General features: G+C 42.1%; 1 protein-coding gene across 1 annotated transcript; it reads right to left on the bottom strand.

Moving 5' to 3' along the window:
* Positions 1–16,983: 16,983 nt before the first annotated feature.
* On the bottom strand, positions 16,984–24,245 carry FUT4 (fucosyltransferase 4). The gene has a single exon (XM_031015951.3). The coding sequence runs from the start codon at positions 22,761–22,763 to the stop codon at positions 21,171–21,173; it is 1,593 nt and encodes a 530-aa protein (XP_030871811.2). The 5' UTR covers positions 22,764–24,245; the 3' UTR covers positions 16,984–21,170.

Here is a 24,245-nt window from a genome sequence, read left to right as displayed (position 1 = left end):
CTGTCCTCGGTTTACAAGGACAAGGACATTATATAATATTTTCTTTTTATTAACTTCGTAAGTGTACTGTTCACAGCAAGTATCTTCAATCCCTCAGGTATTTACACTCACACATATGTAAGTATACATGCAATGTGAGTGAGATAGAAGTCCAACTTTATCTCCATATAGTGAGCCATTCTTCCTTGACATCATCTGTTAAATAGCATATACTTTCTCTAATACTTCGTGAAGCCACCTCCAGCAAATGACAGATTCCCACGTATCAATAGATCTAGTCTGTGCCTTCCATTTCTGCACCAAGACTTTAACACTTTGTATCATTATTTCTTTGTGTTATTCATAGAATCTGGTGGTATAGGTCTTTGCTTTTTGATATTTTTTCCAACTGATTTATTTATTCACAGACTTTATTCTTCCCTATAAATTTTAAAATAAGTTCGTCAAGTTTCTTTAAATATCTTGCTTAAATTTCAGTAGCATTGTATCCAATATATAAATCAATTTAGGAAGAACTTACATCTTTACAATGTTAGATTTCTCCATTTATTCAAGTCTTTCTTTTTATCTTTTAATAGAGTTTAATTTTTTTCATACAAGTATCATATACTGAGTTAACTTTTGAAAATTTCACAGTTTTTGTTACTATTGTGAACTATATCTTGTCATGTTTCATACTTGGTAATTATTAGTGTAGACACATGATACTGGTTTTTGTAAAGTTGATATTGTTCATCAAGCTTGCTGAATTCCTCAGTTCGTAGAGCTTGTCTTTTGATTTCATTGAATTTGTATGTAGATAATCATATCATCTACAAATAATGATAATTTTGTCTCATCCGTTCTTATTCTTTTTCTTTTTATTTGTTTTTCTTGTCTTATGTTGCTCAGATTTTTCAGTACAATGTTGAAGGTTACTATGGTAGTTGGAATTCTTGTTTTCTTTCTGATTTTAAAGACTGAAATGTCTCCATTTTGTTTGATATTTGCTATAAAAATCTATTTTATAGACCTTATCATCTTAAGAAAGCTTTCTTCTATTCCTGCTTTTCAAAGATTATTTTAATTATAAATGTGTGTAGAATTTTATTAAATACTACCCTGGATTTGTTGAAAAGCTTGTGCTGAAGTTATAAGGGCACATGTACAGGCTGTTCATCAGAGTAATATTTGGAGTGGCAGGTAGTTGCAGGCAGCTTATGTACCCATCAGAAGGGCAAAAGGTAGGTAAAATGTGGTAGACACATGGAGTGGATTACTAGGCTAACATTCAGGAATAATGACCTAAAAATATATTTAGCAACATGGATAAATCTTAAACACATTGTATTGAATAAAGGAAAAGCTTAAAAAAAGATTGAGATCTATACAATGGTAAAATATTACATTAATTTTTAAAACATTAAGGACACCTGTATATGGGATATGTACTAATTTTTTAAGTAAACATATATATCCAAGAACAGACACAATAGATTATGTACTTATATAAGGGAATAAAACAGGAATGTGAATGGGGCAGAGAAAGAGAAAGCAAAAGACAGTATAATATAATATAGAACTTGCACAGACCCATGAGAATCATACAAAATGAATCAAAGAATATGATTAATTCAATTTTCTGTACTTGGGGGCTGAAAATTTAATAAATACAATAGCTAATGTTTATTGAATACCTACAGTATGCTAGGCATTATTGCCCCAGTTTTATAGATTAGGAAATTAAAGCTTAGGCAAACTAAGTGACTTGCCCAAGGCCCTACATTATGTGGCATAGCTGGGATCCCAATTCAAGTCTGTCAACCTGTAAAGCTCACACTGTATCCACTCATCTTCTACTCTCCTCCCTCCAAGGAGGTGATCTGCCTTACTTTTGATGCAGCTCTTACTACAGGAAAAAGCCCAAAGCCTGTGTGTTATGCCCTGCTCTGCCATTCTATTTATTCTCCATTAGAATACCCTTTCATCAGGTTCTCTTGGAACATATTAACCCTGACTGCTGGCAAGTGCAAGAGACAATGATGGCCTTGGGCAGAGATGGCCAGCCTTGGACTTGGTTCAGTGAAGCTACTCTAATGAATAATAATAGATTTCTTTGAAAATGAAAGAGTCTGAAAGTTGTGAGTGATCATAAACTGCTGTGTTACAAAGGAGGGGCAGATGGAAAACACAGTGTGGACAAGGAATCTACTTCTGAAAATCTGTGCTTTGTTTCTGAATGTAAGAATAGTCTCTAGCCCATGTTTTCCAAATTTACCACCTCCTGATACCACATTCCTTTTCATGTGACCTGCATTGATGTGGTAACATGACAGAGTGACAAGAAAGGCTAAGAATACATGAGACCTTTGAACAGTCAGATCCCTTCGATTTTCCAAATACTAATGTGTTATAAAATCAGAAATATTGATGATTTCTAATTATTATCTGCATTTTTCAACTCTCTTCTATGATTGCTATGATAACCGACATACAAATCAGTCACATTGTGCCTTCCACATAGGGTTTTTTAAATGCACGTGTACTTTCCCTGTGGTAGTGATAGATGCAGGAGGAAGATAAGAGGGGGGTTCCCGGAGAACCTCTGACTGGCCTGCACACTGGGAGAATGGGGTTGGAGCCACAGCAAGTTGGAACCAACCGCTTGCAGTGGGGAGGAACCTGGGCTCTTCAGTTCCTATGTGTGGCCTGGAATGAATCTCTGAGGTGGGGGCCTGTCGCTTTGCTGAAAGTTTTTTCCTTCTCGCCCAATAAATTCTGCTTCCTCACCCTTCAATGTGTCTGCATGCCTAACTTTTCCTGGTCATGTGACAAGAACTCGGTTTTAGCTGAACTAAGGAGCAAAGTTCTCCATCAGTAGGGAGGCAGTACGGTAAGGTTACAGGTATGCATGGCATAAGGTTAAAGTCAGGCAGACCAGAGTTTGTATCTCAACTCCATTGTTTACTAGCTTTCTCACCCAAGGAAATTTATGTAATCTCATTTAGCCTCAGTTTATTTGACTATAAAGTGGGGATAGTGACACTAGGATTTCTCAGCCTTAGCAGTATTCACATTTTGGACTGGAAAATTCTCTGTTGTGGAAGGCTGTCCTGTGCCTTGCAGGATGTTTAGCAGTATCTCTCGCCTCTACTCACTAGATGGTAATAGCATTCCCTCTAATTGTAACAGCCAAAAATATCTCTAGACATGACTCACTGTACCCTGGAGGGCAAGTCACTCCTGGTTGAGAATCGCTGAGATATGTCTACCCCAAGGATTGTTTTGAGGATTAAATGAAATAATAATGATGTTTGTATGGTGTTTGCCACACAATAAAAATTGCGTAATTTATTATTATTATTATCGTGTGTGGTGAACAAATTTTATAAAAATGAATTCAGTACATTTTTTGCAGTGTGTCATACTTTTGAACTTGCGTCAGATCACTCCATGTGCATGTATTGGCTCAGGATACTGCTAGTCATAGGTGCCTCTTGTCTCATGCCACCCTTCCTTCACATTTTTTCTCAGTCCACCTTTCAACTCCAGCCATTGCTATGGCAATCAACTGCACACAGTGTAACGTGATAGCATCGCACCTCAACTGAATCCTGTATCTCTCAGTTCTGTCTAGGGCTTCTCTGCTACAGCAGGACACCCACTCAGCCGTACTGACACAGAAGCAAACCTCAAGTTAACACCTTCATGGGGCAACCTTTCGCCAAAAGGGGTGGGAGAATGTGGATAAATCCTCCCTCTTCCATCCACTGGGCAGACAATTCTACAGTGCATTCTTTAGCCTCACAGAGGGTCCGTAGTGGGGTCAAGTACCAGATGCCACAGAAGTGATGAGCTTGATAATGCATTCTTGAGTTGAATTTCATCCTCCCTTATTTCACTCTTCCCAGGCCCTCTCTCCTGTTCCTTGCTGTCACTAAAATAAACCACCCACTTGCAAGCCCTTATCTCAGGTTTATTTGGGAGGAAACTTAAGCTAACATAGTTCAGTAGGAAAATATAGTATTCATTCTAAAACAGATTCCATGCCTGCTGTGAAATACTGTAAATGGTAATGGTTCCAAGCATTAGTATCTAAATGTCCAAGCATTAGTGTCTAAATTTTATCAATGAGAAGGCACAGTCCGAAGATTTGCCTAAACTCATCCTGAAAGTCAGCTGTAAACATTAGTTTTTCAGTTATTCAGTCTTGTCTGTGGCTGTAACTTAATTTTTTAAATGATTTTTTATTAGGTAGACCCTGATCATGTACAAGTGTAGGCCTGTTCACATCAGCTAATTTATTTGACAATACCCATGGTTCCTGCTAACACAAAATTAATTCCTCAGGCACAGGTGTAGGTGGTTCAACATCTGTAGAATTAGTGCATCAATATGTTACCTTCATTGGGCCTTCTTTTAATAATACTGGATTAATTTTGAACTGTCTCATTCTTTTAACTTTTTATTTTGCAATATATCACATTTACAGAAAAGTTGCAAGGATAACGCAAAGAATGCCCATAAACCTTTTACCAAGATTCACCAATTAACATTTTGCTATATTTGCCTTATTATTTTTTCTTTGTATGTGTGTGTGTGCATATTTTTGTGTATATATATATATATATATATTTTTTTTTTTTTTTTCTGGTCCATGTTGCAAAGAAGTTGACATCATGACCTTTGACTCTTAAATAGTTTAGTGTGCACAGCAGATCTTTGAATAATGTCACTTCATTCAACATCATTTCCTTATAATGTTGATGAGAAAAAAATCTATTTTCAGCCACGGCCCCTGGAGTGTGCATATTCTTCCCATGTCTACATGAGTTTTATCTGGGTACTCCAATTGCCTCCCACATCCCAAAGCTGTGCGTGTTAGGTTCATTGGCATGTCTACAAGGTCCAAGTCTAAGTGAATGTTGGTGTGGATGTGAGTGTTCCCTGCAATGGAATGGAGTCCTGTTCAGGAAGGGTTCCTGAGCTGCTGGGATAGGCTCCAGCTACTCATGACCCTAAACTGGAAAATGTGGGTAAATAATCATCTTACTTGTTTTTATTAATCTTCCTTAAATGTATGTATAACTTACATTTCAATGTTTAATATTAGAAGTGTTTTGAGTCTGTATTTAGAAGTTTGGTGATATCTTTGTCACCAGAAGTAAGCCATAGGAACTTAACTCTTGTTTACATCAATTAGCCTATGGTAAAATTGGTTTCATAATACGTTGTTTGGCTTAAAGTCGAAGTTTCCAAGAATCTACTGACAACGTTGAGGACTTACTATATTTGTTAGGTGTAAGAATATTTTTCATTCCCTTATACAACAACAGTACAATTATCTAGATCAGGAGATTTAAAATGGGTAAATACTACTGATTAAACTATAGTCCATAGTTAACTTTGCTAAGTGTCCTCAAAAAAGCAATTTTTTTCTGGCCTGGAATATGGTTAGGTCAGAATAATGCATTGCATTTAGTTGTCATGCTTTTTTACTCTTCTTGAATCTGTAACATGAACAATCTTGCTTTCTTTTTTTAAAACAAATTGTGAGAAATATATTATTGATAGGTTCAGAGAAAGAAAAATTCACATTAAGCATTAGATGTTAAACTGCTTAAACATTGTAATGGAAGTCTTTCCAAAATGCATCATCTGCTTCCTTGTCCCATTGTGCTCCAGAAAGGATTTAAGATTATTTCTATATGTACAAGATAAAAGAGGAGGAAATGGTTACAAGAGAGAGCTTTTCTATTCCCTAGTTCTTCCCCTAGTTTCCTCTCCATTAGGTTTGCACTTCCTCACATAAGCACTCTCTTTCCCTAAGAAAATCCATCCACCTCCAACAGGAAGTCCCCCATTCCAATGACCCAGTGATGTCATTTTGACTTTCCTCAGCCGCAAGCACTTTCCTTTGTGAGCTCTTTCTTCCATTACAAGAAAAAAATTCTCTCTCTCTCTGTCTCTCTCTCTCTCTCTTTTTTTTTTTTTTTTTTTTTTTTTAATAGATGGAGTCTCACTCTTGCCGCCCAGGCTGGAGTGCAGTAGCACGATCTCGGCTCACTGCAACCTCTGCCTCCTGAGTTCAAGCGATTCTCCTGCCTCAGCCTCCCAAGTAGCTGGGACTACAGGCATGTGCCACCATGCCCAGCTAATTTTTGTATCTTTAGTAGAGACGAGGTTTTACCATGTTTGCCAGAATGGTCTCAAACTCCTGACCTCAGGTGATCCGCCCGCCTCGGCATCCCAAAGTGCTGGGATTACAGGCATGAGCCAGCGTGCCCAGCCAAATTTTTTCTCTTTTGATTTTAAAAGAAATTAAAACATTTTCATGGGCCCCCAAAAGCACTGTGGGCCCTATGCACTGTGCTTATGGTGCCCAACAGATAACACTGGTCTTGCTCTCACCCCCATATGCATTCTGCAAACTGAGTGACTAGATGTAGAAGCACACTCAGTGAATGCAGCAATCAGGTCAGGGATGGCCACTGGCTCCCAGGCCCTACAGAAGCGTGCAGAAGGTGGGGTGAGGGAGGATCCCTGGCCCTCTAATGTCAATGGCCAGGGTAGACCTGGGTCCTTTGCAGTAGTCCCTTCTGTGTGAGCTGCAGGCATGTCCACTTACTCTGTTTAATTATGGAATGTGTTAGAGCAGTGCATGCATCTCTCCCAAGGACAGGTAACATATAGAGGAGGGTAGGGAGCAGGACCGCCTCCACTCATACTGGGAAAGGAAATATTTTCTCAATTAGCAAAGCTCTTCCCTCTTTTCCCCAAGTCAGTACTTCCACCCTTATTGTGCGGAGTTGTATTTGGTGTCTTTCCAGCTCCAGCTTGGGGCCTACCAGGATAAACAAGGAAGTTAGATTCCCTCAACATTGGCTGCTTATTTTGTTACCCTAAGAAGGGGCTCCCAATTTATGACTATAGTAAGGACTCAGTTAAAACTTTTGATTTTCTCAGTGCTGGGTGATTGGAATGGAGGGATATCTTTCATCAGCAACTCTGTAAATAAAGGAGCATTACCAAGAGTAACAAACAGGCCTAAGATCTACAGAGTTCAGAGTTGTTGACCTCAGTCTGAAAAATTGGGAACAGTAAGCCTTCTGTTAACCACTGAACTCAGCCCCAGTAATTCCCTTACTGAACTCATGCCTCAAATAACAATGACCCCAACCCACACTATTGTCAGACTTCATGGCCAGTCAAGTCTTCCCACATGGAGTATGAAAGCTGAGATTTCTTGAGGTAATACAATTCAAATTTGGTAACATCCTAATTGGTTCAGACCCTGTTTTGGCCTAATACTATGGTAATATTCACTAGGCAAAGAGAAGGTTGTTGGGACATTGGGGCTTAGTCTTTGAGGGGGAATTTCCTGAGGGGGTGGGTGAGGGGAGTCATGAGTGACTCAGCTCCAACAGGACTGCTCTATTGTAATCTGTTTCATATATTGGGATTCTACATAAACTTTTGTTTGAAAATTAGATTCTGCTCTTTTAAAAAAGAAGTTTGAAAGCCACCAATATAGTCTTTTTTCTTACTTTTATTCCAGAAACTACCTAAGCCATCCTAAACAGAAGCTTAAATATTTAGAATGTTGATCTTTCATCCAACTAATCTCAAGGTGGTTCACAGGGAAAACCAGTAGGCTTGGAGTCCAAGACATGTAGAATCAGCCTTTGCTGTGCAGTGAGGAGCTGTGTGATCCGAAGTGAGTAGCTCCGCCTCTCAGTTATCTGTAACAAGAGGATTATAAAACTTAGCTCAACAGGGGGTGTTGTGAGTGTAAAATGGGATAATGTATGTAGGGAAGTACTCAGCTTAGATAGCCATATTGCAGCTTCAATAGAGTTCACCTTCTCTGAGCTGCCGTCTTCCCACTTAGGTCAACCTCATGTACTCTCCCTGTTAAAGGAACTTCTTCGCTGCCCCATGGTACAAAACTCATTTTCTTTTATGTGGGTCTCAGCAAAGATAAAAGATGCTGTTACCAGAAAGGGGTCCCAATCCAGACCCCAAGAGAGGGTTCTTGGATCTCGCACAAGAAAGAATTTGAGGCAAGTCCATAAGAGTAAAGTGAAAGCAAGTTTATTAAGAAAGTAAAGGAATAAAAAAAATGGCCACTCCATAGGCAGAGCAGCAGCATGGGCTGCTGGTTGCCCATTTTTGTGGCTTTTTCTTGATTATTTGCTAAAAAGGGGTAGATTATTCATGCTTCCCCTTTTTAGACCATAAGGGTAACTTCCTGATGTTGCCACAGCATTTGTAAACTGTCATACTGCTGATGGGAGTGGAGCAGTGAGGACAACCAGAGGTCACTCTCATCACCATCTTGGTCTTGGTGGGTTTTAGTCTGCTTCTTTACTGCAGCTTGTTTTATCAGCAAAGTCTTTATGACCTGTATCTTGTGCCAACCTCCTATCTTATCCTGTGACTTAGAATACCTAACTTATTAGGAAAGCAGCCCAGCAGGTCTCAGGCTTATTTTACTCAGCCTCTATTCAAGATGTTGTTGCTCTGGTTCAAAGGCCTCTGACAATGCTGGATATCATTCTGAACAATGAGCCCTCACATGCTATAGAAAATTACTTCTTTAGTTACTTGTTTATTTTCTCTTTCCTCCAGAAGGTTCCACCACGAGTACTTGAGCCTTGCCTGAGTATTCACTGCTTTATCCCCAGCAACTAGAACAGTGCCAAGCAACTTGGCAAAATATTTGTTGAATGATTAAAGATGCTTGAAGACCATGAGAAAATTCTCCCACAGCTTTTTCTTCTCTGGTTTATATTGTCGCATCACTTCACATGCTTCCATAAAGAACCTTTATTCCAACTCCTTAATCATGTTTCTCAAATGACTCAACAACTTTGGCAATTAAGAAAGCAGAATACTAGTTAAAGTAGGATGAAACTGTTTACTCTCACACATTATGATATACAGAAATAAGTTTAATCTTTCTTCCTTAATTCAACTTGCTTACTGTCTAGGGTCTAGGCACCAGACTGTTATACTTAATAAATAAAGTGAGATATTATATTCATAATATCAAGAGAATGCAAGTGGAATTTTAAGCAGAATGGCAGGATTGCCAAAGTTGATGTCTAAATAATTGTGGTTAATGGTATATGCTACATGCTTATAGAATTACTGGTTAATAAAGGACATTAACAAATCTTTAAAGAAGACACCTAGGAGAGTATATCTAATTTTCCAAAATGCTATATAATACTTTAGATTATTTTAGCATGAAACAATGAAAAATAAGTTTAAAACTTTATTAGTCATGCTAGATGAATGCTGGCAAAATAAAGTGCTTTCAAACAGCAAGGAAGATGTAATGAGTAAGACATTCATTTCTTTTGGCTTCAAAAGGAATTTGTTAAGATTCATAGGAAGCATAAATATAATGTAGAAAAGTATAAAAAGAAGAAACATTTAAAATGTCATTTGAATTACTAAGAATTTTATGTTTAATTATGTATGGGGCATGATAAATAGATACTCACTTAAAACTTCAGAAAATACTGCCAGCCAAGTGTTTATAGTGCTCTGAAAACTCAAATAGATACATAGCCCAGTGGAAATACAGGGGAACTTTGTAGTCAATCTCTCTGATTTGCTTTACAGACTGAGAATCAGAGAGCAAAGCTGTCTGTGCTACTATGAGTTAATCACCTTTGCATCACACCAGTCCTTTTCAATAAATGAATAATATTATTTCATGCCAAGATTTCTGCCTGTCATTTGTGTGGGGTAATCTATTCTAACATTCCTAACCTTCCTAATGTGCTGGCTTGACATCTAGGATAGCGCCACACAAAGCTATTGGCACATTGGCCAGTTCAGTCTCCTGATTCAGAGTATCCCAAACAGGAATAGCATTGAATCTATTCCTATTAAACCAGCAATGACATTCTTCACAGAACTGGAAAAACTACTTTAAAATTCATATGGAACCAAAAAGAGCCCAAATAGCCAAGGCAATCCTAAGCAAAAAGAACAAAGCTGGAGGCATCACACTACACAATTTCAAACTATACTACAGGGCTATAGTAACCAAAAAAAGCATGGTACTGCTACAAAAACAGACACACAGAATAGGAAGCCCAGAAATAGGGACACACTCCTGCAACTATCTGATCTTTGACAAAGCCGACAAAAACAAGCAATAGAGAAAGGACTCCCTATTCAATAAATGGTGCTGGAATAACTGCAGGCCATATGCATAAAATTGAAACTGGACCCCTTATTTATACCCCATGCAAAAATTAACTCAGGATGGATTGAAGACTTAACTGTAAAATCCCAAACTATAAAAACCCTGGAAGACAACCTAGGCAATACCATTCTAGACATAGGAATGGGCAAAGATTTCATGACGAAGATGCCAAAAGCAATTGCAACAAAAAAATTGATAAATGGAATCTAATTGAACAAAAGAGCTCGCGCACAGCAAAAGAAACGATCAACAGAGTAAACAGTTTACAGAATGGGAGAAAGTACTTGCAAACTATGCATCTGACAAAGGTCTAATATCCACAATCTGTAAGAAACTTAACCACATTTACAAGAAAAAAAAAACCCCATTAAAAAGTGGGCAAAGGACATGAGCAGACTTTCATGAACAGACTTTTCAAAAGAAGACATACATGTGGCCAACAGGCATATGAAAAAAAAACTCAACATCACCAATCATTAGAGAAATGCAAATCAAAACCACAAGGAGATAACATCTCACACCAGTCACAATGGCTATTATTAAAAAGAACAGGGCTGGGCGCGGTGGCTCACGCCTGTAATCTCAGCACTTTGGGAGGCCGAGGCAGGTGGATCACCTGAGGTCAGGAGTTCAAGACCAGCCTGGCTGACATGGTGAAACGCTGTTTCTACTAAAAATACAAAAAATTAGCTGGGCATGCTGGCACGTGCCTGTAATCCCAGCTTTGTCTCTGTGATCCTTGTGCATTAATAAATCTGATTGACTGACTGATTTTGGATTTCTAGTTATCCCACTACCACTCTGTTTTCAGATATGGAATTTATACAGATTAAGCTAAATTGTAATCGTGGTAGAAGATAATATATGCCAGGTTGTAGGAGACACACATATTTGGACATTGATTGGCCACAGATAACCTTTATGGCAGCATCTTTCTGGAAATACTAGTCTTATCACTTGAACAATATCAAGATGATCAGGCAAATCAGACAAGTCAAAGCTATTACATACTGTTCCAATTACATCAAGAGTCTATAGGTGCAGATTTAATCTCAAGTATAAGTTCAAATAACTGAAATATAACTAGAATTCTGCCCAGTCCACACTGAGGAAAAAGGAGAATTATAGGAGTGGGAAGAGAGGGAGGAGGAGGAGGAGACACTTTGATTATTGTTTGGGGACACAGCTAGGCTTAGACAAATGAAAAAAAAATGAATAAATTAAGTAGCTACACATGAAGGAGCAACCTGAAAATTAAAAGTACTTTGAACGTGTACTTTTGGCATCACAATGGCTTCTTCTAAGTTTAATAAATTGGTATAGTATATAATCTAAGTAATAAAAATAACTATAAATATGTGCATAATGAGTTATGAAAAGAAAAGCAACGAATTAGTCTGGGTTTGTTTTTTTTTTTCATTTTTTGAGACAGGGTCTCTCTTGCCCAGCCTGGAGTGCAGTTGTGTGATCTCAGCTCACTGCAACCTCTGCCAGCTAGGCAGGCTGTTATTATTAAAATAATACCGAAAATCAGAGTAAAAAAATTTGAGCTCTGATAATTGGAATGACTAGTGCCCAAATTTTATTACAGCTTCTAGTTATTTCTGTTTGCCTGTAGCTTAAATTTTAAGTAATATAAACCTATTAATAATAGAAACATAATTCTCAACAAAGATGTCTTACATATGATCATAGTTCCAGCATAATGACATGATAACAAGACAGGACATAGCTGATATTTAAGAGGAGATAGGTACATTCTAGTGTTCCAGTTGTAAAAAAATCCACATAAGGAACAATCCACAAATCCACACTACATCAACAATACTTAGGCCAAAATGTTGCGGACAGCTACCAAATTCCTTTGCCAAGTGTTCTTCAAGTTTTTCAGGTTAAAAATTTGGGGTTCAGAAGTCCCAGTGGACAGCTCAGCAGCATCACCCTGCTCACCCCCATGCCCCCATCCCAGTACACACACACCTCCCCTCCCACTTCACTCACAGGCAAAAAGATTTTGTTAAGATTGGATCCCATCCACTATAGATGGCCTAAACCTGCAATCACCAATCTGTGAACAGGGAGGCTGTCCTCCAAAATTACAGTACCACATTTCCAAACCCAAAATTGGGAAATATGGAGGAATAGGCACATATTATAAAATATTATAAATTAAAAGTGCCTGAGGAAATCCGGAACCTGAAATAAGTCAGGACCTGGAATCAATGGGCTTGACTCTGTATCACTCTAGAGCCAGTACTATTTCTTTATATTACCAGTGTTCCCTGTCCATCACTGGGAATGCAGAAAATTAGAAAGCTCGTAGAATGATGAGGAACCCAGTACCAGAGCGACCCTGGACCCTGATTCCTGTAATCCTGGCCAGTGATGGTGATTATACTCCAAATCACATGGACTGGATACTTGAAACAGCAAGGCTGCTACCCATGTGGCCCCATGTCATGTCCACCTGGAGAGTATTATACTTATCTCACAAGATCACAACTGCTGTTAACCTGATACTGGCCCTCACCATAAGGTTTGTAGGCTCTTGTAAACACCATAAGAACTGCTGGCAACCACCCAAGGCATTGCCTTTAGTGAGTCAGCCCACCTTGTCCAAGAAGCCCTTCCCAGTCCTGTCTCCTGCTTCATTCCAAATATCCAGACACTGAGACCCCACAAGCCTCCTGGTAAGCCAGTGCTAGAGATGTGCCCCATATATAGATAAGAAACATATATATATATAAACATATATATTATATATATAATATAAACATATATATACACACGCAAAAAATAAGCCGGGCTAGGTGGCAGGCACCTGTAGTCCCAGCTACTCGGGAGGCTGAGGCAGGAGAATGGCGTGAACCCGGGAGGCGGAGCTTGCAGTGAGCTGAGATCGCGCCATTCCACTCCAGCCTGAACGACAGAGTGAGACTCCGTCTCAAAAAAACAAAAAAAAACTTAGACTTAATGAAAGAGTACGATAGTGAAAGAACACGGACTTTGGAGTCAAATAGACCTGTTAGAATCCTGGCTCAGTTACTATCTGCATAATTGTCCATGATTAACATGTTTGATTCTCAGTTTTCTTATCTCAAAAATTGAGATAATGTCTGCGTTATCTATTGCTGCATAACGAACAAACCCTAAAACAAAAAACATCTATTATCTCATAAATTCTGCGGTTCGAGAATCCTGGTGTGGCCTAGCTGGGGGCCTCTAGCTGAAGGTCTCTCGTAAGATTGCAGTTAGGATGTCAGCCTCATCTGAAGGCTCACCTTGGGGAGAATCATTTCCAAACTCACTTGTGTGGTTGTGGTTGGCAGGACTCAGGGTTTTTTGGTGTTTTATTTTATTTATTTATTTTTGAGACAGAGTCTTGCTCTATCACTCAGGCTGGACTGCTATGGTGTGATCTTGGCTCACTGCAACCTCTGCCTCCCAGGTGCAAGCGATTCTCCTGCCTCAGCCTCCCGAGTAGCTGGGACTACAGGCGCACGCCACCATGCCCAGCTAATTTTTTGTGTATTTTTTTAGTAGAGACTGGGTTTCACCATGTTAGCCAGGATGGTCTTGATCTCCTGACCTCGTGGTCTGCCCGCCTCGGCCTCCCAAAGTGCTGGGATTACAGACGTGAGCCACTGTGCCCAGCCTGGACTCAGTTCTTAGCCAGCTGTTGGACCGAGGATCTCAGAGGCCTTTCTCAGCTTCCTACCACAGGGCAGTTCACGCCACATCAGTTGGCTTCTTTCAGAGCAATGAAGGTAGAGGGTGAGAAAGGGCTCCCAAGAAAGCAAGCTGGTCTTTGTATAACCTAATCTCAGAAGCTTCAGCCTTGCATTTCTCCCATATCCTATTCATTCGAAGTGAGTCACTAAATCCAAACCAAACTCAAAGGGAAAGAATACAGGAGGGCATGGATACCAGGAGGCAAGGACCAATGTCAGTCATCGTGGCTGTGTACCACAATGCCTTTAACTAAAGAGTTAAAAAACAGAACAATACTTAGGTACAGCATCCTGTGTATAGTAGGAGCTTAATAAATAACAAATATTAGTGAATTAAAACATCCGGCAAAGAATCCTAACTTCAAAGCCACAAATTTGTACCTCCCCAAGAAGGCTTGATAAACCCTAAGTTATCTAAAGTTATCTAAAGGTGTTACTGTTTGATCACCAAGATGGATGTGCTTAATTATATTTCAGAATAAGTTTCAGCTAATGGAACAGAGATTTTTAAAACATGTACTTAACATATGAGAACCAGAAAAATCATAGGGTAAGGGCAGGTGTTCCTAGTTGCTAGGAGAACAAAATCCCTATAGAGATTAATCATTTTGAAGGTGATGCTTAACAATAACACTTATTTTTAACTGCAGTATTAGTGAAAACCATCAGGTGCCTAAAGTGCTGAGACAGGAGCCTGCAGCACTTATATTTCTCAGAAATAACATTAAGATGACTTAGTTTTTGATGAAGGACATTCATTCCTGAAATGCAATCCTCTGACAACTCTGAGGCTCCTACTGAGAGTTATTTAAATTATTTGGTTCTACATTTGATCTAACATATATATCATGTGTTGGGATTATTTCTCAACATGACTGTTTCCCTGACAAGGCATACGCTTGTCCAACAGACTATTTTGAGTGCAGGGTCCCTGCTTTAGTTTTATTTACATCCCGAAGTCCTAGCACAGTGCCTGCACATAGAAGCCACTCGAAAAATGTTGGTTAAAAGTTGCTGATTTTAGTCCCATTTCTTCCCCTTTTAAAAATAATTCAGATTAAGATGCTTAGCACTCATGGTCTCATAGGGCATTTTTTTTTTTTTAGTATATTAGGTGAGATTCAGTAATTTTTTTTTTTTTGGGGGGGGGATAGGATCTCTTTGTCTCCAGGCTGGAGTGCAGTGGCGCGATCTTGGCTCACTGTAGCCTTGACCTTCTAAGTTCAAGCGATCCTCCTGCCTCAGCCCCTTAAGTCATTGGAACTACAGGTGCACGCTACCATGCCCAGCTAACTTTTGTATTTTCTGTAGTAACAGGGTTTCTCTCTGTTGCCCAGGCTGGTCTTGAACTCTTGAGCTCAAGGGACCCGACCACCTTGGCCTCCCAAAGTGCTGTGATTACAGGCATGAGCCACTGCACTCAGCTTCAGTAAGTTTTTAAAACATGCATTTGAAGATCTGAAAATACATCCATCATAAAAATCCAATTCTTTAAAACTTACCTGAAATAGCTTTTTTTTTTTTTTTTTTTTTTTTTGAAAATGGAGTCTTGCTCTGTCGCCAGGCTGGAGTACTGTGGCACGATCTCAGCAAACTGCAACCTCCAAATCCCTGGTTCAAGCAATTCTCCTGCCTCAGCCTCCCGAGTAGCTGGGACTACAGGCACCCACCACCACGTCCGGCTAATTTTTTGTATTTTTAGTACAGACGGGGTTTCACCGTGTTAGCCAGGATGGTCTCCATCTCCTGACCTCATGATCTGCCCACCTCAGCCTCCCAAAGTGCTGGGATTACAGGCATGAGCTACCCGCACCTGGCCTTCTATTCTTTAAAACAGTAAATTGGTGATTATGACAATGTAACAAAATATACTTCTTTAAAAGTGAATATTGAGTACAGATGAAATATGCCGTCTAGAAATGAAAAAGTGGCCATGAATGTGAATTTTCCAAGATGAAGAAAAGGACCATTCATTCAAGTTCAAGAATCTGTTGTCATGAATCAAGGGACAGTTCTATATTTCTGCTAAAATGTTAGGTGATTTCTTGTTAAGTTTCTGACTTTCCCTGTTAGTGAGTTCAGACTTCTTGATTTGACTCCCCATTTGCTGACAGATGCTGCGTTTCAAGCTGGAGCAAAGGTTTCTTTTCAGCATTGTGGCAGAGAATGGTAGATTTTAACTTATTTCCTCATTCTTGCCACATATGTTCCTCCTTTGTCCTGCCACTCTTGCCGTTTAACACTTATCTTTCCTCTACTTTTCTCATGTTTCCTAGCCTCTGCCTTTCTTCTATCTGATCTTCTCTTCACTTTGTACTTTCATCCCCACCCCCATCTTTCTTTTCCTCTTCACTCCCCATCTATATTCACCACCTGCTCTATTTTATAATGCACTTTTCTTTTTACTCATTCATTATTGAATCCTTTTTTCTTGCCAATCCTGCTCCTATCTTCAGCTGGCCATCATAATTTTTCAAAGTCTGTGCTTAAATGAACATGTCAGAGTGTGTGTGTGTGCATGCATGTGTGTGTGCGTGCATGCGTGTGTGTGTGGTGTTGGAGGGCAGGTAGGAAAGAAGAGACAATAGTTAGTGTTTATTACCACTTCGTATTTTCCTATTTCAATAATTTAAGCATCGGCTGTTAAGAAGAAAGCTTGCCTCCCCTTCTCTCTGCCCATCATCATGTTCCCAGTTCTGATCCTACTCTTTTTAAAATGGCATTTAATTTAGTGAACAGGAGCTAGAGACAATACATGGAGGGCATCACATCAGAGCACTCAGTAAAATAAACTGGACTGAGAGAAAGGAGTATACTACTTATGCCCTTGGAGATGATTCCTCAGAATAAAGTGGAAAAGACAGGCAAGAAAGAACAAGAGGACAGGCTGAATTGGACTTGGTGCAACACAGAAGAGGCAAAGCCATCACATTCCAATTACCAATCTAGAACTAGTGAACTTACAGATACTGCCCCAAGCCAAGAAATATCCCATGGGTGACGACTGAACACATTAGTGCATGGAGGATATACATTATAAACAAAGAGTCATTTTCCATCTCATTATTTTAATCATTTTGTCAAAAAATCTGAACATGTGTACATAAATACTTGATTTGTTCAAAGTGTGTAGCATAGAAATCCCTGAGACACATTCAAAAATGACTTGACATCTTGACATGTATTCAATGCAAGTATTCACCAAACTAAATACCAAAGACTTGGCTCCTTTCCCTGATATTTGAGGCATATAAAGCTTTAAAAATATATATAATATACTATATATATAATTTACATCTTTAAAGTTAAATTATGTTTTCTTTCTCTGATTCCTGGTTTTCTGCGAGTTTACTGCTCCTGCATATTGTCAGTTCCAGACTGTAAGGAAGCCACATTGGAAAGCGGATAAGCACTTTCAACCTTAGGGTGCCAGTTAGTAGAATGATAGCACGTGGAACTAGGAGGTCCCAAGAGATGATTTTGTCTAACCCACTCATTTTGCAGTTCAGGTGACAGAGGCTCAAAGAGGTTGTGATTTGCACAAGCATGGCTGGTTCTGCCACTGCTACTGTAATGTTATGCAAGTCCTTCAGTGGGCCTGGACCTTGGCTCCTTCCTCGGTAAAATGGACTGATGGTAATCACAGCGAATATTTTAAAGGTGCTTCCTACATGCCAGGCACTATGCTGAGTACTTCAAGTGTCTAATCTATCCTCTCAACACCTCCATAAATTATATATGCAAAGCGTAAAATATTTACTCCCTGGAAAAACGTTTGCCAATCCCTGGTTTAGATCCTTGAAAATTTAGAACATCTTATAATTATATAGCACTTTACAATATACAAAGCACCTTGGCATACATCATCACATTTAATCTTTGTTTTGTAGGGGGATAGGCATTCATGCATTGTAAAGGAGAAAGCTAAAACTCAAGAGTTTAAGTAACTTGCTTCATCAAGGCCACAGAGTCATACCCAGGTTCTGACTCCAAACTGCATGCTCTTTACATGAAACCCCTCTGTCTCCCCTAAATTACTGCTAGGAAAAGACTTGGAAACTGGAAAGAACTTGTGAATACTGAAAGCAAGTCAGACTGTCTTCTGTTACAAATGTCATTCCAGGTGCGTTCATGTAATTAGAGTCATCAAGTACTAAAAATACTAAATTTGTAATAAATTTGAGGGAAAAGCCTTAAAGGAGGACATGACAATCATAGGAAAGGCATTTTGAAATACATACAGTGCACCGATATGCATTTTTCTTAAGGTATGTTAGAGCTGAACCTACTCAATTTAATATATGCAAAATAAAATGAGCAATTGCCACATTCATCTCGCTCTCTGATGAGATTAGTGTTAACAAATTGTTCCACATTAACAATGTGTATGTGAATAAAAATGCAACGACTGGGCACAGTGGCTCACACCTGTAATCCCAGCTCTCTGAGAGGCCGAGGCAGGTGGATCACAAGGTCAGGAGTTCAAGACCAGCGTGCCCAACATGGTGAAACGCAGTCTCTACTAAAAATACAAAAAATTGGCCAGGCGTGGTGGCAGGCGCCTGTAGTCTCAGCTGCTCGGGAGGCTGAGGCAGGAGAATCGCTTGAACCTGGGAGGCGGAGGTTGCAGTGAGCCAAGATCACGCCACAGCAGTCCAGCTGGGGCGACAGTGCAAGACTCCATCTCAAAAAAAAAAAAAAAATGCAATTATACCTTCCTCATGCTAAATATTCCATAAATAATATGGTTAGTTCTAAATGGACTTAATACTAAAAAAAATTGGTAAAATAATAGATACCAATTTAACTATAGAGCTTTACTAAAACGAACCAAAAAAATATTTTCAAAGAAAGCCTAGGTGCTTCTTCCTAGTTTGCAAGTCAAGCTTAATCTAAATGGTGATTTAGATTATCCTTTTTATTTTAGATTTATTCTACAACATACCTTAAGATACAATTTTAGACCTATAAATAGATATGAGGACATCCTGAAATCACTGCAAGCACAGAAGGAAGATATAAAATCATCAATTGGGTGCCTGCTATTTTAGGTACTTTCACTTACTTCCTAAAGTGCTGAAAATGAGCTTGTGAAGTATTTTCGCCAGTCATTTTATAGATGAGGAAGCTGAGGCTCAGGACTACTACTAATTTACCCAATGTCACATAGCTGGAATTCAAATCTAAACTAGGTTACCTTCAAAACCTGAACTCTTTCCCACTGCCCCATGTGGAATCCCAGTAACACCAAGATCACTGACTGTTATCTCATAAAAACTCATTTTAAGAACTGAACTTTTATCTTTATTCGGTGGCTGGCATTTTGTAATTGTAATTCTGCCCACACTTTAATACTTTAATGGGGACATTTTCTCCACAGCTTTTCATTTGTCCTCTCAAGAAAGTGAATTGAAGCACCTAGATTTAAGTGAGCTTTTCAAGTATGTCTGCAAAAACATGTACAGAGAGGTAAAACTTGCTTTATGATTCAGAGAACTGCACTAATCAAATGCAAAATGACTATTTACAGCAGAACTCTGTATAAAACTAGTTAATCTTGACCCTACCCACAATAATTAGTCACTGAGGGTCCTTATTCTAATAAGTGGAGGAGAAAACTCCCATTATTTCAGGCTTTAAGTCAACTAGCTTTCTAATATTGATTTATGGTATCATTAAGACTGTCACAGTAATCAAACAGGTTCTGCCAATTGTTTTATCAGTCACCATTTACTTTTTGGAAGTGATGGATTGTAAGAGCCCTAAAGAGGACTTTGCCTTGTATAATTCTCTATCTTCCCTAGGCCCCCAGCTCAGTGTCTGGCAGAGTAGGCATGTAGTGGCACCTGCTGAATATGCTGCTTACTCAGTAACTTGTCAAGTCAATGCATGTATGTTCAAGATTGGTTCCATAGCACAGTCTCAAGGGCACTGGAAATGTGAGGATATGCTATACCATGCATTGACTGTGAGGGGAACCTGCTGGCACCAGGGAGAAGCGCAGGTTTAGCCTTTAACAAGAGACAGAGTAAGTTAATAGTAGGCACTGATGTAGTTCTGAGGATCTAAACATTTAACTAAAAACTGTCAGAGATAAACAAAAACTGCCAATAACAGATATCATGAAACTTTTTTTCCTTTTGCATGATTCCATAATGTAGTGCAATACCTTTCACTGTTCTGCAGAGGGTAATGCCAGCACTCCTGCAGGACTGGCATTGCAGTTTAAATGTCAGGTCCAGTAAAGACATGAAATAAATAATTGTGTGGAAGTGACACTATGGCTTCCTTCTCTTCTGTCTGTAAACACAGACTGGTTTTCTGGGAAGAGGGAAAAAGGTTGCTTCTGCTTTATTTATTATTTATCTGTAATTTTAATATGATTTAAAAAATCCAGGTTATAGAAAAACATAAAGACAGAAGAAACAAATTAGGAGATGACTATTCACATTGTAAAGGGATAAATTCTCCATAGGGTTTCATTAAATACTGAACTCCCCTAAGTCAATGAATTTGGGACTTGATTTAAATGCAGCTTTTCAGGAATACATTTCTTATGTAAAGTGAGGTACACCCATGTATTCATCTTAAGTTTCCTCCAAGGACAATCCAGCACTTTGCTTCCATTCACAGGACAGGGGAACAGATAGTACTTGTGAAAGAAGTCAGCGGCCCCTCTTGGACTGCCTTCCTCACCTTTCTCAGGAGCCAAGGCTGTGAGGAATCCAAACAACAAAGTCCCACCTGCAGCCACAGTCCTTCCACTCTCCACCAACAAGGCTCCTTCTACAACCAGAAATTTGCTTCACCTTGGTCCAGAAAAACGTGAATCGGGAACAGTTGTGTATGAGATTTGGAGGCTGCACGGGCCACAAATATGGCCTGTGGCAGATGGGGAAATTCAGGAAACCGCCTCAACGGCTTCTTGCAGCTAAGCTATTTCATTTCTGCACTGTTTACAAGGTGAGGAAGAACCCCCTCCTTCACTGAACCCTAAACAATGATGCCCATCAGCAGCAAAGGGAGACCAATTGCTAGCTGTGCAAAAAATATGGAAACGGGCCCCCATCTCTGTGCTGAGTAATATTAATTGGTAAATCGTTTTTTTCCAATAGAGCAAAAATGGGTGTTTGAAGAACTTACTCCCATGATTCGGCAGTCAAGGAGATGCACAGTAGAGGATCAAAAAGCTGACAACTTGGCCTCCCCTGGGTCGCTTCCAGGGGAGCGCGGCTTCACCGCTCGAACCAGCTGGCCAAGTTCCGTATGCTCTTGGGCCGGTCCCCAGCCCTCTGTACAGCCTGGCACACCCGGCACCAAGGCTCGTCCCAGAAGGACGTGATGTGGACAGCATAGCTCCGGCGCCAGTGGAAGTAGCGGCGATAGACCGCGGGGTTGCGGTCGAGGAAAAGCAGGTACGAGGCCAGGGAGGAGGCACTTGGGAAGTCGTCCACGTGGATGAAGGCGCCGCGGGGCACAAAGCGCTCGTAGTTGGCACGGTCTGGGCCCAGCACCACCGGCACCGCCCCAGCGAGCAACGCGTTGCGCCAGAGCTTCTCGGTGATATAATCCAGGTGCTGCGAGTTCTCAAAAGCCAGGTAGAACTTGTAGCGGGCCACTGTGTGCAGGAGCCCAATTTCGGGCACCGGCTGCCCCGGCCCGCCCCGGCCGAACACGTCCACGGTCACATGTTGGCTCAGTTGGTGGTAGTAGCGGACCCGGGCCTGGCGCTCGTCCCAGTGGCTCACCACCCATGCCACTAGCCCCTGTTTCCTGGACAGTGGCGGGGCCAGGCCTGACGGCGGGTCGCCGGGGTGGCTTCTGGGGTAGAGGTAGCCATAAGGCACAAAGACATCCGAGTCCGCCCGGTAGGAGAGCGTCCAGTTGAAGAGGTTACTTGCCAGGCTTCGCAGCCCCGGGGAATGCGAGGGCGACTCGAAGTTCATCCAAACCCAGCGCTGGCCCGGGGGCCTGGGGCTGGAGGTCGCCAGGGCTTCTGCCGCCGCCGCTGCCTCCTCGTAGTCCAACACGCGCAGATCCACCTCCTCGGCAGTGTGCGCCTGGACGCCCCAGGGCGGGGGCCAGTCGGGGGGCCCCTTCACGAGGTCGCGGTGGTGGAAAAGCACGGCCTGAGCCTCTCCGTAGGACGCGCGGTCGGTGAGCAGGCGGCAGCCGCTGATGTTGAAGCGCAGCCGGCAGTCAGGGGGCGGCCTCGGGGCGCTGTCGCGCCCCCCGAAGGGCTCCCACCACAGCAGCACGCCCACCGGTCGCGATGGGGTTGGCGACGCCCAGGGCAGCGGCGGCAGCTGCCCCCAGCAAGCGTAGGTGATCAGCGCCGTACACGTCAAGCCGGCGGCCGCCAGCACACAGACGGCCCATGGCAGCCCCCGGCCTCGGCGCCACCCGCGCCGCCCGCCCGCCGCCGCCGTCGGCGAGCCCCACGGTGCCCCCATGGCGCGAACAGGCAGCGCTGCCTCCGCTCGCCACGCGTCCGCAGGCGTGGAGGAGCGGCACCGGCTCTCATGCTGTAGCTGCGGCTCCAGCCGTCGCTGCCGCTCGCCGCTGGCCCGGGAATGGAAGGGGGCGGTCCCAGAATCCAAAGGCCGCGGGCCCTGCCCTGCTCCTCCCAAGTGCCGGGCGGGGCGAGCCGCCAGGGCAAGGTGAGCTGGCCAGGACGCCCAACCGGGCACCGCCCGTCCCTTTCTTCCACTGCGCCCGGGGCCCAGCCGGCCCGACCAGGCCCCGGGAGCCTCCTGCGGCGCCTCCGCCCACTCCTTCTCGCAGCCCGCGCCCGAGGGCTTCCGGGCCGCGCCCCACAAGCGCCTCATCCGCTACTCTTGATTCTCTCTCAACTGATCCGGTTTTCCTCTGCGCGCGCCCACCGCCCTGGCCCTCGCTCACTGTGGCCCGAACCCTCGCCTTCCAGAGGGAAGGCCCGGTTCATCCCTGGGAAGGTACAGGAGGCTCGAGACCTTCCAAAGCAGCTGCCGCGCAGGAGCAGGCGCTAGAACAGACGGAAGGCGGACCCGGCGCCGCGGAACGGAGGATAGCGTCGGCTTCCTGCCGTTGGGCCTAGCCACCCGCCAGCGACGCCCGCCGGAGGGAGGGATTGAGGGAGGGAGGGAGTCCAGAGGCCGGGGGAACGTGCGAGCAGAGGCGCGGCCACCGCATCCGTGGCCAGGATCTCGTGGCCCGCCGAGACGGTCGAATTGTGGAGGCAGCCCGCAGGGGCGTGGCCTTCAGAGTCTCTGCATTTGGTGAAGAACTTAAGTTTTCAATGTGAGTGCTCATAAGAACATTTCCTTTGCCTGCCAGCCCAGTAAAGGATAGAGAACAAAATGTTTTCTTAGCAATCAAAACATGTTCTTTCCTTTGGTCCCCTACCAAATAAGTCTGACTTGCCGGCTCATAGTAGTATTGCTTGTACCAAGACGCACAGGACTCATAAACCAAAGATGAAGATGTGGCCCCCCCAAGGCCCTTGTCGTCAAGGGATTTATTGCCTGTTCAGTGAGATGAATGAATGAATATCACTATTTTACCAAGCACTTAAAAAACAATTTCTGCACCCATGAAAGTTATGCAAAATAGTTTGGATGATAAAATGATGACGAAGATAAATATTCTAGCACCCAAGTTAAGGGTGTAAAGACAGTATCGCACTGGCCTCTTCTACTTTATTAGTGAGGCGACACTGGAGACATCTACGTCTACAGTCACTTGAGAAATTTTTTACCTACTGGTTGAATTTGAATTTCTGGGTGTTCGCTTTGGTTTATGATATTCAACTTTTATTCAGGGGATTTCCAAATAGATCAGGGGCGGGGCTGCTGACCTAAGGAGAGGAGAAAGTTTTGAGAGAAGTTTTAGTAGATCACAGCTGTGCATCAGTGGAGTCCCACTGATATTAGGGGAGAAATAGACAGTGCTGGGAATGGGGCAATCCTGCCAGGTGTTTTTGATGTTATGCCTACAGAAAATAAATTTGCGTTAGCCATATGAATTTAAGAATGTTTTCATTAAAAATCAAGTATAGGCCAGGCGCGGTGGCTCACGCCTATACTCCCAGCACTTTGGGAGGCCGAGGCGGGCGGATCCCGAGGTCAGGAGATCGAGACCATCCTGGCTAACACGGTGAAACCCTGTCTCCACTAAAAATAAAAAAAATTAGCCAGGCTTGGTGGCGGGCGCCTGTAGTCCCAGCTACTCGGGAAGCTGAGGCAGGAGAATGGCGTCAACCCAGGAGGCGGAGCTTGCAGTGAGCAGAGATCACGCCACTGCACTCCAGCCTGGGCGACAAAGCGAGACTC

This window comes from Gorilla gorilla, chromosome 9 (assembly GCF_029281585.2).
Source record: "Gorilla gorilla gorilla isolate KB3781 chromosome 9, NHGRI_mGorGor1-v2.1_pri, whole genome shotgun sequence".
NCBI classification, from domain to species: Eukaryota; Metazoa; Chordata; class Mammalia; order Primates; family Hominidae; genus Gorilla; species Gorilla gorilla.
Note: the sequence above shows the minus strand (reverse complement) of the source record. Positions and strands in the feature narration are given on the sequence as shown.

What these genes read in the sequence shown, in the direction of transcription:
- FUT4 (XM_031015951.3), bottom strand. Translation starts at nt 22,763, where the DNA reads ATGAGGCGCTTGTGGGGCGCGGCCCGGAAGCCCTCGGGCGCGGGCTGC.